The sequence below is a fragment of the Rhyacophila brunnea genome, unplaced genomic scaffold (assembly GCF_057557595.1).
Source record: "Rhyacophila brunnea isolate RB1 unplaced genomic scaffold, BYU_Rbru_1.0 scaffold_6, whole genome shotgun sequence".
NCBI classification, from domain to species: Eukaryota; Metazoa; Arthropoda; class Insecta; order Trichoptera; family Rhyacophilidae; genus Rhyacophila; species Rhyacophila brunnea.
In genome coordinates this window covers 69293-86050 of record NW_028233276.1, presented here as the reverse complement: position 1 = coordinate 86050, position 16758 = coordinate 69293, and the positions used below count along the sequence as shown (strand labels likewise).

General features: G+C 33.6%; 1 protein-coding gene across 1 annotated transcript in view; it reads right to left on the bottom strand.

Moving 5' to 3' along the window:
* Window positions 1-2371: 2371 nt before the first annotated feature.
* Window positions 2372-16758, bottom strand: part of SIDL (SIDL trafficking protein particle complex subunit 10) — a 35472-nt gene continuing 21085 nt past the window's right edge. The window contains exons 8-15 of the mRNA XM_085957006.1: window positions 14468-14926; window positions 13563-14046; window positions 12591-12779; window positions 11109-11336; window positions 10410-10679; window positions 8801-8882; window positions 8573-8707; window positions 2372-8033 (exon numbers count right to left, since the gene is read on the bottom strand). Coding sequence (XP_085813132.1) covers window positions 7894-8033; window positions 8573-8707; window positions 8801-8882; window positions 10410-10679; window positions 11109-11336; window positions 12591-12779; window positions 13563-14046; window positions 14468-14926 — 1987 coding nt within the window. The 3' untranslated portion in view covers window positions 2372-7893. The remainder of the gene's footprint in view (window positions 8034-8572; window positions 8708-8800; window positions 8883-10409; window positions 10680-11108; window positions 11337-12590; window positions 12780-13562; window positions 14047-14467; window positions 14927-16758) is intronic.

Below are 16758 nucleotides of genomic sequence, written 5' to 3'. Positions count from 1 at the left end.
ATTGTGGCAGTGTCAGTGTCAGTGTAATATTACTTATATAAATTTGTGACATTTATGATAAATTCACGATTGAATATAAATTCCACAACGTTATCCCTGTTCTTCGGAAGCAGATTAATGCAACTCCATTTTTTTCAGAAATGAGTTTTTGACAGAATAATTAAGATGAAACCATTTTTAATAATTGATAAAAATGTCCTACAGTCAATCTTCGTGACTATCTAACTAAATGATTGCCAAGTTCTTGTCGGTTGACTTTGGGATCAAGACAATGTGTCGGAATGATGGGCTATTTTCGCGTAAGAGGCAATATGATGCTAATCATTACTGCTTATTTTAATAATAATTTAGTTTATATTCTAAATTTAATGAAACGTTTAATTTTTTTTAAATATTCTAACAGTGCTTTAATGAATTAAAGTTACCAAAAAGATGATCGCCTTTTGTTTATGTTTTTAGTTCTTGTTAGTTATAGGCATTCATCAAAAATATAAATTGTTTTTTTGCTCTTTGAAAAAAATTGAGAATATGGCAGTTGCCGCCGTCTGCCTCTGAGGTATATATATTATTTATTTAGTAGATTCTAATGTAATGAAGAAGGAAAGGCTTCAGAAATACAATCATTTAAAGGTGCTGATAACCGTATTTAAAAACTATACAGGATTATGGTTGTAGAAATCCAATTGCATATTATAATGGACTCTTTCACAACTACAAAATGTCTCAATACGTCCGATAGTTTTTGTATAACTCCAAGTAGGCCTATTACTTAATAACCTATATATTTATAAGAATGAGGTATTAGATACAATAAATAATATGAATTATATTATATAATTAATTGCTATACAAAACCAATGATTTAAGAATTCTATGCGAGAGTTAATTTGAAAACCTTTAACAATAAAAAGGTACCTAATTGTCAATTTTTTTATAAATAAAACAATTTAAAAAAAACTGGAGATATCCATTAACTAATTATTGGGTAGGTATGGATTTTTAACTTTACATCAAATAAAAACATGTTATTTGTAAAATTATCGATACCCTATAATATGATAAGGTATAAAACGATTACTTGGGGAGGATTGACTTATCCAGTATTCAAAATCGTGTTTAAATGACTAAAGCTTCCAATAAAGTTAAAAATTCGCTTTGTCAACATAATATACAATGTAATATGTAGGTACCTTTCAAGTAGTTTACCTACTTATATTGTTTGTAATTTCATAATCTTCAAAATACTTATTTACGGATCATGTACACATATAAAGTTCAATTATAATAACATGAAATCGAAAAAACGCCGAAAGATATTATTTTAACCAACCAATTCATTATTAATATTTGTTTTTTTTAATATGAATAGGTAGGTAAACACAATAAACCACTTAATTATGCACATCTTCAAGTTCTGACGAGGAAAGAATTCTTTTCTTTTTATAAACAGCATAGAGCATAAGTAATAATTATTATTAATCATAATAAAAATACGTTAAGCGCAAAATATATTAGGTACAACCACTAAGTAGATAGAAGCATATTAAAGTGTCGCGTCTACTTTCTCTACCAAGTCGTTACGTAGGTCTTTTCCTTTGCGCATTTTATTCAGCCGTGCGGCGTCCAATCTCCCGGAGGCCAGTTATGCCGGTGTCAAATTGGGCCGGCGCCCGATTGTACCGGCGTCCGATCGTCCCGGAGGCCAATTGGGTCGGCGTCCGATTGTACCGGCGGCCAATTACCGGAGCCAAATCGTCCTAGACCCAACGCACTGGTGTGATGCCAAACACGAAATTCGCATCAAATGTAAGCGGATGGCAAGCGGTAGCATTGTGAATAGTCAGATTGGTCTGCGGACACCTCAACAACTGAATGATAATGATACATTCTACTCGCAGTAGGTACAATGGAATAAAGGCGCTGGTATAGATACTTTTTCTTTCGATATGATAGCCCTAATCTACCCCTCTATTCTCATAAGATAAAGTTACAAAGGAAAAAATGTTATATTATATTTTATTTCTGATTACTCTATGTTTATTAAGTTTTTTACTTTTCACTTAATGAGTGTCAGTTTATGATGTCCCGGGTCTGGTAAATTCACATGTTGTTCTTCAAGGTGTGATCGGACCCGGAGTACGGACCTAATAGTTTGAGTAAGTGGCTAACATCCATTTCTCATAATTTAATACAACCTCCACACTATGGAGGCCCATATATTATGATATATGAGGAACGCACATGGTGATGTAAAATGTAGTGTGTTTTAACATCTGATTTGACAATTTATCTAATTTAAATTTGCTACGGATTTATCCTTATATAGTGGGGATAGGTATTTTTTCATTGAAACAGTATTTTTTTTAAACATTTTTAATGTACATAATATATAATGTCGATAATAAATATATCATAATGAACAAATATTGACAAAATTAAATAAAATACAGCGCATAATGGCAGGGGTGTTTTGGATACCGATGAAGAATTCTCGAAATTTAATTTGACTTAAATGGCGACACGATACAATCGTGACTCCAAAATAATTCACCCGAACTTTACGCATTATATTTTGCAAGACTTACGTAAGTTATATATTGTTTTTATGTGAATAAAATTTGCGCTTTTCACAACTTTGTATATAACATGATGGACATTGTCCTACTTTAATATATTATTTGTTAGTATTTATATACATGGACTAATTTTACAGTATTACACCAAACTATATAAACATGTCTTTAAAATATAAGCATATGGGACCTGTAGATGTTCGGTGGGTCATAAATTCAATAGACTATGCATCTTGAGCGAGATACAACGTATATATAAAAGATAGAAGCGTCTCAGAATAATGTTAAAGTGGATATGGGAAAGTAAAATTAAACCAAAGACACTTCCGCGCTTTTATTGTTTTTGTTGAAATATAACCCAGCACAAACCGTAAATTAAAATACTATTATATATACAAAATTAATATACCCTAATATACTGGTTTTATTTAACTATGATAAAAAAAATCTCTCGACGGCCTTTCTTTTCAACTAGAGAGCAAGTATTAATCTTCATTTCGTTTTTCCATAATATGTAAGTCTGGTTCTTGAAAAAAAAGTAACACGATCTGACAAAATACTACATTAATAAAAATTGATAACAATGAACTAAAAACTAGAATAATTACAAAACATTCTTATAAAAGACAACTACAATAAATGTGAAAACAACCGAATTTAAAATTACCCGTTCATATAAAACCTTTGAAAGGTTGAAACCCAACAGTCACTTAAGTGAAACGTTTTTATTTACTGTCTTCTGAATACCGATGTGTAATTTTGAATCAAACCAACACGACTTATCAATGTATTCAATTACGATCTAGCCCGTTTATTATAACGCAAGAGAATTTTAAAGAAGCGTAAACTTAAAATGTTTTTTATCAAATGCACGTAACAGACGTAGGGTCAAATACTAAATGCATGGGTATTTATATTGACTACAGTGGAGCAGATACTGGAGCGTTTGCAACAACCAATACTCATAAAAGATAGAGAGAGACAAATATAGCTTGAGGTATAATAGCTTGCAATACTCACATCGCGACACCAGCGCCAAGATCATACCTCAAGTAATAGTTATCACTCCTATATTTCTATATCATCGGTCTAATGAGATTTTTATTGAATGCAATAAATCAAATATTTACCTCTGTGTATGATTCTTGCACTTCTATGACGTCTAATCATATCAAAAATCAATTTACAAAAATGTTAAACGTGTCGATGCAAAAGAAAATTTTGTAAATGTCGTAAATACCTCGAATCCTCATTTTATAGTTTGTTCTTTGATTCATTTTTAAAATTCTAAAATGCCCGCGATGGCCAAGCGGTAACGCGTCGGTTTCTAATGTCATAGGTTTCGGGTTCGAATCTTGAGTGACAAAATCACATGTTGTTTCTTCAATGTGCGTTTGGACCCAGAGCATGGCCCGAATAGACAGATTTTGTAATGGCAAACAACAACGAAAATATATATACAACAGAAAAGTATGTGTTGTCCATCGCTGAATTACCGATCTGTGTAAGAATTAAAAATTAATCTCAAAAGTTATAAAAAATATACACATAATACGAGTATTATTATTACATACTTAAAATTCTATTGAGCTCCTTACACAGACTAAAAATCATCATCTTCACAATGGTTATTGACTATAATATAACATTATATCCGTAGGTAAATTACAATCGATGTTCGCTATAAAGCTGTGAAAAAATGGATGCTTAATAATCTAACATAGTCTATTGCTAATCTACCCACAGTTGGAATACTTGATAATTTATGTTTATAATGTTGGCACTTCAGTGGATTTTTAATAAGCAAAAAAATTATAATTAAAACCCATTTTTTCATTTCACTGGAATAACGCTCCCATAAATTTTTTACCTTAATTTAAACCTATAAATATTACTTCAATTTAGCAGCAATTTCAGATTATTATTTTACATTTCTAATTCAAAATGAATCAATCTTTAAAGAAATCTATCCAATCGGGGATCGCCCATAAATTATGTCACATGTTTTTGGGTATTTTTTGACATTTCGGCCTTTCGCTCATGTAGAAATTAAGATCCGATGAACTGGTTGTTGATGGAACTCATAAACTGGTTAATAACTGATGCCTCGCACATGCCGCTGCTAAAACCCACTTGCAATAATAATCTCATAACCTCAAACATTCAAACCCATTACCTTACCTACTTCATTCTAACCTTTTACCGTAATATCTTTACGGGAATATTCTGGCAGCCTGTAATTATACAGGCAGGAGTATTTCTTAACATCTGCCACAAATTTTAAATTGAAAATCGGTTCGCCCATTCCTAACTTTTGATATCTTGACTTGTTATTGCTTGTTCAGTTCAGTTCAATGCTACCAATTTTGGTAAGAAAATATGATTTTTCATCGAATCTACTGATATTGGCACCATTGTTTTATGGGAGACTGGGAGACTAGCATGTCGCGTCTCTTCAGTTTAGTAGTGAACGTTTTGAAACTAAGAAATTCAAGTTTTGCCGCAAGTTGAGCGGAAGGTTTTAGCCACAAAATATTTTATCTCGTAGAAATAATGATATAACAATTTTAAGCCCTGAGAGTTTAAAAAATTAATGTTGAAATGAGCGATTTCAGTACTATCTATGTTATCTATTATATATGAAATATGTTATATTATATTTGAAAAAAAGACGTTGCTTGTTTACTTGGTTTTATGATGTCACCTTTTTTACAAACAGGCCACCCCCCCAACGCAATACATCACCCTCCGACACCCTCCCTCCCTTTAGTATGTGACATTATATATGTACGACCTCTAAAATAATATATTTAAAAATTTCACATAAAATGACAATTCAATACAATATTTAATAATTTATGTATCTGATCATTTTTTTTGTCTAATCCTTACACATAAAAAAAATATCAAAATCAGAAGAGAACAAAAACAACTAAATTAATGTAAATGCCCAAGGCAGTCTATAGTCAGACTGCGACACTAAATTACGAGTTCGAATGGTAGTTCCAGTTATTGCTTAACTTCAAAAGCACTGCGGTAATCTATTCACAATAAATGAACATTTTCGATTGCATATTTTGGTCATATTAATTAATGTACCTATAAAATTTTTTTCAATATGGTGCAATCATCATTTTCTACAAAAAGTTTACCATATTTCATATAAGCAATAACTAGCACTACGACCGAAATTAATAGTTTCGTGCCACGGCCTGACTACAGAGGGCTTCGGTAAATGCCTTAAGAACACGCGTACTCTGTCTTTTAAGAGTGTTAAAATTTAATTATACTTGAGGTATGTTTATAAATGAGGCCAAATTTAATAGCTTAGAAATTCAATTTTAAAGTGTTAGAGCACACTCCAGAAACTTAATCAACATGTTGAAAATTAAAATACTGGCATATTGCTAATCAATATTTTGAATATATATCATATTATACTTTGTGATAAGCCTAAAAGCTATATCGTTATCATTGATTACTCTCATGGTATATAATTTATTCATATATGTGGTCAATTAACGTTAAAAAGATTTTTTTTTAAAGTTTAAATCATAATATGTATGTATTTATACTAGAGGCAGTGCTAAAAAAAATATGAAACTGATAATTATTATTGAAAAATGTGCATAACTGAACAGACTAAAATAATTATTGAGATAGTGAATAATCACCTGTCAATCATTCAAAGAGGACATAATATTATTATTATGTAGGACTTTCCAAAGTTGAATAATCAACATGAAATTGAGTAATTTTATAAAAATAGTAATCAATCTATCGGACTTTAGATTAACTGAAAATTGTGAAACTACTATTTGACTTTGTATAATGCACACAAAATGGCACATAAATGTATAAATATTATTGACGATATATTCTAATAAGAAAATAATTGAAACAACAGTGCTTTTATGGTTATTCTTTCAAAGGATATCCAAAGACAATAAAAACCAATTAACATGACACACAGACCTACAAACTTATCTGAAGAATGGGATGGGGGAGCCGTCGAAAATTACCCAATCAAGACTCGTACCTGAACAAAATCTGACATTCAAATGAAATTTTCAAAATGGCGTCCTATGGTAGTTTGTAGTTCCATTTTTGGCCATTCTACTGATAAGTTTGTAGGTCTGTACTCAGATGGAATTTTAGATATCTGCATCAAAGATAATATATAGTTGTTTCAATTAATATTCCAAACAAAATAATTACCACTAAAGAAACATATTTTAATAGAAAATATACATATTTATTAACACTGTATTCAAACATTCGTAAAAAAATATTTAGGCTTAAAATAGCAACATTATAAATGAATTATTATAGAATACTGAGTATTTACATTTGATACATTGAGATTAGCTTAATATGTATATTATACATAAAATAATTATTAATCTTTATAATATAGAGCCATATTTTTTTCATTGAATACAATCAGTTTGCAACAGTCCATTTAATACTTAGTTAGAAATGTCACAGAGAATAAGCCTACAACCGGGATACGAACAGCTTCAACACACGTGTCGATTCAAATGAATATAGACGATTTTTAATGCACTCAAAGTCACGCACATGACAAGAGCATCAGCAATGCACTCATGTTTCTAGAACTGTACAGAGCAAAGTTTTGTTTGCATGAATGAAGTTACACCGTTTTGTACTCGATATTTACATTTGCTTGATGCAGTGTGCCTTCTAAATGAAGCAATTTATTCGGTAAGATTGAAGTAATCAGCCAAAGGCAGTTCAAAATGGAAGAATATTGTTGGCAAAGCCTTTAATAATTACAGTGATCGCCATCGTCGGTAATGATGTAAAGCATAAGAGAATTTTCACAAATCACACTCACCGACATTCGGGGGTTTGTTGATCAAACTTTTTAAGTCCCATTATTAGGTCGAGATAACTTTGTGCACTTACATACAAAATTTTAAGTGGAAGGCATTATGTATTTTATAGATCACCGAAAGATTTCATGAAACTGAGATTAAAATTAAATGGTTTTTTTTTAAATGTCTTTACAATTAGTACAATTCTAAAAAAAAAATTCTATGTATGTTCATTTCCTGTTTTTCGGATAACGGTTTTATTAGCAATAGTTTTTTACACAAAATGACATACAATTTAAGTTATCCAGCCAAAATAATGCTTCTGACCGTGAATTAATCAAATGGCCTCGCAAGCAATAGAAATAAAAAGAAACCTTGCAAAAAATCAATTAACATAATAAGAAATTGGATATGAAATCAACTTTAATAGATGTTCAAAAGTGAAAGTTCAAGTAATATTCAGGGGTTGGTTGTAGATTTCTTCAGTGCTGATCATTGCTACTATTGGTGCTGGCGAGAACGTGAACTTGTTGTGCTTTCCCGCTGTGGTAGACCTGTCCGGGGCTGAACGGTTCGAGCCTCGGATGTGAAGAGTTATTCATAGAATCGGGTTTGCGGCCATCTTAAATCAGTAATAAAAAATAGTAAGGACATTTTATTTCAAAAAAATACAAGGGAATGATAAGTAAACATGAGAAACTGGCTATCCTAAAATCATTACTAAGAGATGAATAATATCGTCAAAATATGGGTTCTCAATATGCTATTCAACCATAATTACCTATTCACATATTAGGCAAGTCCACGGGTTCAGCGGAACATTTTGCCATGATACCTATATAGAAAATATTTACCTGAACAATCACAAATATGTCAAACGCGTACATTGTTCGTATGGAAAAGCGAAAAAAAGATAACGGTTATAAGCGAGCTGCCGTGTTTCAATTACAATCCGCTAACTGACAAAATTGTTAATTTTGCTTTTGCTACCAAATCTATCACACTAAAAACGTTTCAGAAATACCGCCAAGTGATACTAAAATTTCATAAGCCTACCTTTTCTTATAGTGAACCTTTTTGCTCTTAATGAACGCAAGATGAAAAATGTTTGATCCGAATGTACTGGGGTTTTGTTACATTATTGCAAAAGAGTATTCAAACCTTTAGTGGTAGACTGCTGAGTGGCCGCGATGTATTTGGAAAGTCTGACAGCCGGCAGAGGGAGATGTCCAGCGATTAGAGGCATCACATCCAATGTAACTGTCTGCGGCTCGCAATTGTCCATAGTGATAACACCTGGAACAATTCAAACCATTTTCACATTAACCCAAATCACATAACTGTCATAATACGATTCTTGCATACTTTTTAGTATATTATTTCAAATACCTGCAGTTCTGCCACAGACAGCCCACATTGTTTGATCAGCCAATACTTCATACATCAAGGAGTTGTGATCAGTTTCGTTCACCTGAAAATATATTACCGGATGACATGAGAGAATATTTTTATACCCTGGTTTTGTACCAGCATACTTATCTTAAGTAAAAAAAAAAAAACGCTATTTAAAATTTTTCATGTTTTTTCAGGCTTTCGATTTTACGGTTTTAGGATTTTCAGGTTTCAGTCATGAATATAGAAAAGGTGAATTGGCATTGAAAGATGTGATAGTTTAGGTATCACAATTTATCTATTTTGCAATCACTTCACTGCAAGTCAATTAAAAACATATTTCATCAATTATGAGAAAACAGAAAGTAAAAATGAACAAACCCAAATGAGTATCGTTTAACCATAGACTATAGATATTAATAGCTTGGTACACTATTGTCAGGGCTATCTGTATTCTGTATACAGTGATTTCCAAACTGGAAGGCGCAAAAAGTTTAACACAATTAATGTAGTCACAGGTTTGCAATTTGCAAACGCATAGTTTATAAAACGGCGGCTAGTTATAAACTACATAAAAAAACAGTCCTATAAAAGATTGTTTGCAAACCTGTCGAAGTGAAATATGGAGACTAATTTTATAATACCTCACTTCTATACTATTGTGAAGCGCGCTGGATATCTTCGTAAAAAATGAAATAAAAGGGTCAAATCATAATATTGAAATTTGAGGCAAATTTGTATAGGAACGATAATTTTGTTGTTAAACTTATCCATTTGGGGGAAATTTAAAAAAAAAAAAAATTAATAAATCAATGCAAGGACCACTAATGCATTCACTGATATAAAAAGACAAAGTGAAGGCATTCATAAAAGAATTGGAGCTTTGGAAATCAAAATTACAAAAAAATAAGTTCGCCACTTTTAAATGATTTATGCGCCAGATATATTGAAGCAAACAAAAATCTATTTACTGAGTTCTTGGTTAGTTTGCTAATGCACTTTTCACATTATTTTATTAATATTTAAAAAAAAGTCGCCTGCGACGCTGCATTTTTTCAGAGCTATTAAATATTTTAAATATGTGGTTGTGCATTGCAATTTGATGATACCTATATGATTGATATATTTAAATGATAACTCCTGTGTATAATTTAGGAAACACTACATTATAGCACCACACTACCCTTAACCTCAGCGATAGGTAGGTGGGCCCGCCAAAGATCCTGGCCTGGGGGCCCGCTTCAGGATGTGGGGCCCATGATAGAATCCATTTGTCAATGAACAATGATGAATTTGGATTGACTACTATTGAAATTGATTGTGCTGTTGTGTGTGTAGCACATTCATCGCATGAAAAACATATTAATTTAAAAATTAATATAATATAATTAGTAAAACCATGTTTATTTTAATATAATATATTTTTTTCATTTTTGTATTAGTACATTGTTGACTATTTAAAAAGGTGTCTGTATTATTTAATGAAATAAAGGGGGGGGGGGAGGCGCCAAGATTAGATTTTTTTTTAAAAGGGAGGCGTAGTAACATAAAGTTTGGAAGCCACTGAGTCACTGTATTGGATTGGTTGATGAAACTAAAATTGTACCTTCTGCACTGAGAGCTGCAGATAGCACATTTGCGAGGCTCTACAGAATTCGCTTCCCTTGGTCGGCTCAACCTTCGACTTGACGAGGAATAACGTTGTGTAGTCATGCATCTCGTATGGACATTTGTACTCGTGAGGCTCCTTCGAAGAGTTCGCCCCATTCATGCGGTACACCATCGAGAACATGGTCTTTATCGGCATAGGTTTCTCTAAAGGATCCATCTGGATTTCCCACATGAATGATACGGTCGTTCCCGTTGATCCCAAAATCTGGAAACAATTGAAAGACCACATTATACATCACAAGTTAAATCTCTAAAATTGCAAGAAAAATACCCGAGTCTTAGGTTCAAGCAGTACAGTTAATACGAACACGGTTAATTCAAAATTCGCTGTAAATCGAAATTTTGAAATTTTTCAATCAAGCAACATTTGCAGGAATCTGCGATAAGTTTTAAAGTTTGTTTTTTCTTAATTATAAATGTTTATCTTTTGTTAAATTAAGTTTTATTTCAAAGAAACATGATTTCAATTTCTTTTCCTTATTTAATTTAACGGTTTACTAAGAGCTGTTGTTTATACTGATTGATGATTAGTTGAGTAGCTGTCCCATTGTTGCGCAAATACACAGTACCTACGTTCTCATTTAATTGATTACATGAAACATTAATAATAACATCTTAAACATCTAATACTTACATACTCTTGGTCTCCCTTAGGATTCAAATCTACAAGTACTACTTTGTTTTCCGTTTGAAGGTTAGGTTTTGATACCGCCATTCCCGATTGGTCAGAAGACGTGCTCAGCGTGATGTGTATAATTTTACGCGTGTTCGACGTGAGAAGTCGCCACAACGCAGATATCGGAGGCGAGAAGTGAAGAGCTACCACCACCGGGTTTTCCCACCACGGACATTGCAAATATACCTGAAATCGTAAAATGTGTTATAGTTAATTAACTGAAATATACACTTCACGAACATACGGAATTTTTAAATAAATCAAAGAAATCGTCAGTGAATGATATAATCACGACATATTATGGGGATGGGGGTTAGTCAGCAGAAGCAATTCGTCGAGCGCCTAACCATTTTAGGGGCCTCAGTTTTCGAAAAATGCATTAGTTGTTTGAAATGCATAATATGATAAATGTGATCCGACATAAATAGTGCAAAGTAAATTTTGTCCGACATACTTATTTGTTTTTATTGAACTAAGAATACAAATTGCAGACAAAGTTTAATGTGCAATATTTATGTTGGATCTCCACAGCCTGCCTACACACCAGTGGCGAAGGGTGGAGGTAGGCTGTTAAGATCCGCCATAAACAGTGCACAATTAACTTTTTCAGACATACATATTTGTTTTCATTGAAATAATACTACAATTTACAGATAGTGTTGGTTTTTAAAATTCAATTAAGCCCTGAGAAACCAAGCCATAATAGATAATAGTCAAAAAATACATGTCTATCTATAAAATATCTAAAATTATGCAATTAAATCATACATAACTTTGAATATTTTATAAATAGAATAATATTTTTTATTTATTATAGTTTGGTTTAGTCAGGGCTTAATGAATTTAAAAAATTAACCAACAATATGTGTAATATGTATTTTTAATCCAACGAAAACAAATAACTATGAATGAAAAAGTATACTCAATTTTGTCGTATTGCCCAAATTAGACCAAAACTATTATGGTTTCGTTTATGCATGGTTTAATTGATTTTTAAAAACTAACTAACACCATCTGTAAATTGTAGTCTTAGTTCAATAAAAACAAATACATATGACTAAAAAAGTTTAGTGTGCACTATTTATAGCGAATCTTAACAGCCTACCTCCACCCTTCGCCACTGCTACACACTTCGCCACTGAAATCTGATTGTTTTACAAATATCGATTAACACTAGTGTTAATTATCGAGCTTTGATTTTTTGACCATGATTCCAAAGCTGCGAGTGTTGAATGTTTATAAAAATATTCAAGAAAATGTATACAGCAACCCAAATGATATGAAATTTAGACTATTATTCCGTTTTCGCAAATGATACCATTAGTGTCCGGCCAAATCTTTTTAAAACTTTATAAACCTTTTAATATACCTGAAACCGTATAGTGTTTCACAATAATTATTCATGTATATTAATTTTTACTAATATGTATTAATAATTACCTTATGTTCAATAGGTTTATCGTCTTTCTTGGGAGGTAAATGAGCAAATACTATGAGGGGGACATTGACTGTATTGAAAGGCTGACATTGGGGTATGCTTATGTCCAATTCCCTAACTAAGTTGTGATAATTTGAATTTGCCAATTTGACTGTGAGTCCGTTGGAAGTCTTCAGTTGAATCGAGCAATTCTGAAACAAATAAAGATTCTTGTTTAATAACAGGTACTTTATCTTTGGTTATAAAATACATATATTTCATGCCTGCAATCAATACTAATAATAAAATTCAAGCAGAGCGTTGGGGCGGAGTTCGGAACTCGGGCATGGAGCAGTGGAGCAATGTGGTTTTACCCAGAGCATCGAAAATTTGTACTGCTCGACTGCTCCAGAAGTTTTTTTTTTATTATTAAATGTTTGTCCTAAAATCCACTGAATTATTTGAACTACAGCAACACTGCTGAGTGCTAAATAACCTCACCTTTTTTGACAGAAGAAGCAAATAAGACGATTTGCTGTCAGAAATTTTGCTTAATAGAATTATTAATGAAAATGACGATTATTTTAAAACTACTTATTTTAATTTTTTTAACATTTGTATACATTTCACCCGGAGCGGAGCAGACCCTGGAGCGGAGCTGGAGCAAGTATTAGGTTCCGGAGAGGAGCTGGAGCAGAGCAACTCAAAAAAGGGTCCACTCCAACTCTCTGCATTCAAGTGTCTGTCTGTGATTTCAAAATGCCTTTTGATCAGCATTTTGATTATTTCCATGTCAACGAAACAAAAATGAAGATGAGACTTCGCTTGACTATAATAATGATTTAAATAAAGACGCTAAATACAACTACGGTGTAGCTGCATGATGCTGACATGACCTGGGAAGAAGCTAGAAGATTGGCGAGATTTTTGGAGGAAGCATTCAAGAAGAAGAAAGATATATTATGTATATAAAATTATTTGACTCGTCATCTCACCTGAGCTATATTAATACTACCGCTTGTGACGACCAGCTCCATGGCATGTTCAATACCGGCCAATAAGTCCTTTTTAGGGTCGACTTTATTTAATGCCACATTCAGACCTTGTGTGACGACTTCATAACACACTCGGCTGGCCGTGAGACCGTTCGAGAGATACTCCAGCTTCTCCTCCACTACGAGAGATATCTGTCCCAGCCTGAACAGACCTGCTTCGTGAGCGATGGTCTCCAGAAAAATATCGTTCATTCCTGGCTTTATGGAGAAGTTGTCTAGTGATATTGAGTGGGTGTAGTCGCTTCGTGTGGTGGCCGATTGCTTTCTGTACTTATAGCTGTCGGTTCGCTTCAGTTTCGCCTTAGCATTGTTGCACTGAACCGATGCGGTGTCTAAGGTTTTGTCTTCTTTCCAGTCGAGGTGTAGTGACATTTTGAGTGAACACATCAAAGGGTTTCGAGGTTTTAAATCATCGAGTCTACAGCTGTAATGATAAATTAAAAAATTTATTTAAAAATAAATAGTTATAGAGCTTTAAATAAAATATTTGTAGTGAATTTAATTTGAACTCACAAGTATTGCAATCCGGCTGCTGTGCACTACCGACCATAGACGCAATCATTAATCACACCGAAATTTCCTAACAATATACAACAAAGGTGTAATTTTAAATTTTAATTTAAAGGTGACCCATCATTTTGTATGTGGAATCAACGTGCTAATAATAGGTACTAACCTTTCATAGAGAATGTCAAGATCTCTCTAAGTTTTAGTTTAAATGTACTTACGCGCATTAGTTATAAAATATTAGTTGAACGAAAAAAGTACTTTAAGCTGTATTGTGAGTGGTCCAGAGAGTACCAAATAGAACTGCAAAGGATATATTATATAAACACGAGCCTTACCTGGAAACAAAATCCGGAACCTCTGTGCTATTGCCTACTGGAAGATTTCCCTTCTTCACGGGCGATGACGCTGCTTGGGCGGCGCCAACATTATTTATTTGAACTAAATCAGTCTTATTTCCCTTCTCCTGAAGTTTCTTATCGCCTTTCTTGGCTGGGTCGTGATCTCTGACGGTCTCCAGGCTGATGGCGGCCCTCCGGCAGACCACCTCCCGAGGGAAGAAACTCTCCACGCAGAGGCACACCCTCACGGGGTTGTCTTTGATATGGCTCTCTCGCTCGGACGGTAACACTTCTACTGCCACAACTTTGAAGCACTCCCCGAGCTCCGCGATGATAGTTTGTTTCGTGTCTGCCAGCTTGTGTTTGATTGATTTCATCATTTCGTCAAAGTAGAAATTTCTCACGAGTATTTCCAGTTCTAATGTGCATGATATGGTGGCCGACAGTTTTGTATATCTGTGATTAGAAAGGATATTATTATACATACATACCATAAAACGTATTCTATTACCACAAAGATAATAAAACTCTAGATAACACATAATTTGGAACACCTCAGAAATACATACGACAGAAGTGTTTCAAACTACTGTCGAACAAGATCGTCTTGTCAACGTGTTAAAACTGTGAACTAATAAGCCCCTCCTACTTTTAACCGCCTTTCGACTGCAACGACTTCCGGTTATCGACGAGTTGTCCACATATTAATACCCTGTTCATGAAATATTTTCGAATGCGATTTTACGCCAGATGGCGTGCAAAACATATAATTCCGTTCATGGAAATTTTGTACATAAGCATCTCGCCGAACCCGAACACCTAATGCCCCTCTACCATAAGTTGAGCGAACCGATTGCTAAATTCGGCAGAGTCCATTTTTGACAGATCGCAACTGACAGCCCGCGTTTGTTGATAATTGTCATAGGTACTTGTTTTCTTCCGTATTTCATTTTGATTCAGTGAATTATTTTGATTATTGTCTAATGGTATTATCTATTTTACAATTGAACCTATAATTGGTGCTTCATTTTATTCAATCATGAATGCTTTATTTATAGGTACTAAACTTTGCTTTATACCGCAAATTTCGTAAAAGCGGCGACGCTTTCAAATTTAGGAGTCTCGTTAGTAAATACACATCAAACGCAGATTCATGAAAATCAAATAAATATAAGTAATATAATATTTTGAACAACTCAATTCACATGATTATGCTGGAATCAATGTACCTATGCATAATAATTATATGGTAGGTAGGTATACTATCACGATAACCATTTACTTTCATTTGTTTATATTGTAATGATTATTTATTTAATAACGTTTATTCGGCATTCGAATTATCCGGCCATAATGTAGTATTAATCGAAAAATAAAAGAAATAATATGAAAGTAAATGTAATAGCGAGTTCAAAATATATGGACCACTAGAGATATCTAGCGGCAAAATGTGAAAAATTATCATTTATTTGACAGTTAAGTGCCCATAGACATCAAAAACTGACCATAGAGATAAATATTTTTCTGTTTTAATATAAGGAATACTTGTTTCATATAGACGCGCATGTACAAACACCGTTATTTGAATGGAGCATAATGGAATACGGCAGCACCCGTATATACAAATTCGCAGACAAGTGGGTGAACTTCTTCTTCTTCGATGGCGCTACAGCTCAAGTCGAGCCCTGGCCTCCTCCACCGCTGTCCTCTAGCCGGAACGGTCCTCCGCACGTCTTTTCCAGTTCCTGATTTTTAGTATCTGGTTGGCATCTTTTGTAACATTATCACCCCATCGTGTGTGTGGCTTTCCCACTGGCCTTTTCCCTCCTGGGTTTCCTTCGAGGATCTTCTTCAGTATCCGTGACTCAAGCATGCGCTGGACATGGCCTGCCCAGTTTAGCCTCTGGAGTTTTATGAAGTTGTATAGTTCCGTGTTGTACCAAATTCTCCACTCCCCACCATCATTCATGGGTCCGTATATCCGCCTAAGGATCTTTCTTTCAAAGCAATCCACCATTTCAGCTGCTTTCACATTTAGCGTCCATGACTCGCACCCGTATGCAACGACTGTGCGTATGACGGTTTTATAGAGCCGCGTCTAAATTTTTCTGTGGACATTTCTGGATTTGAATATGGGCAGCAATGAGAAGTACGATTTATTTGCAGCGGTTATTCGGGCTTTTATTTCTTCCAGTTCCTCGTTCTCTTTTGTAATATTGGAACCCAGGTATGTGAACCGGTTGACAACCTCAAATTGATGGTTTCCAAAACTGGAACTTTGGCCCAGC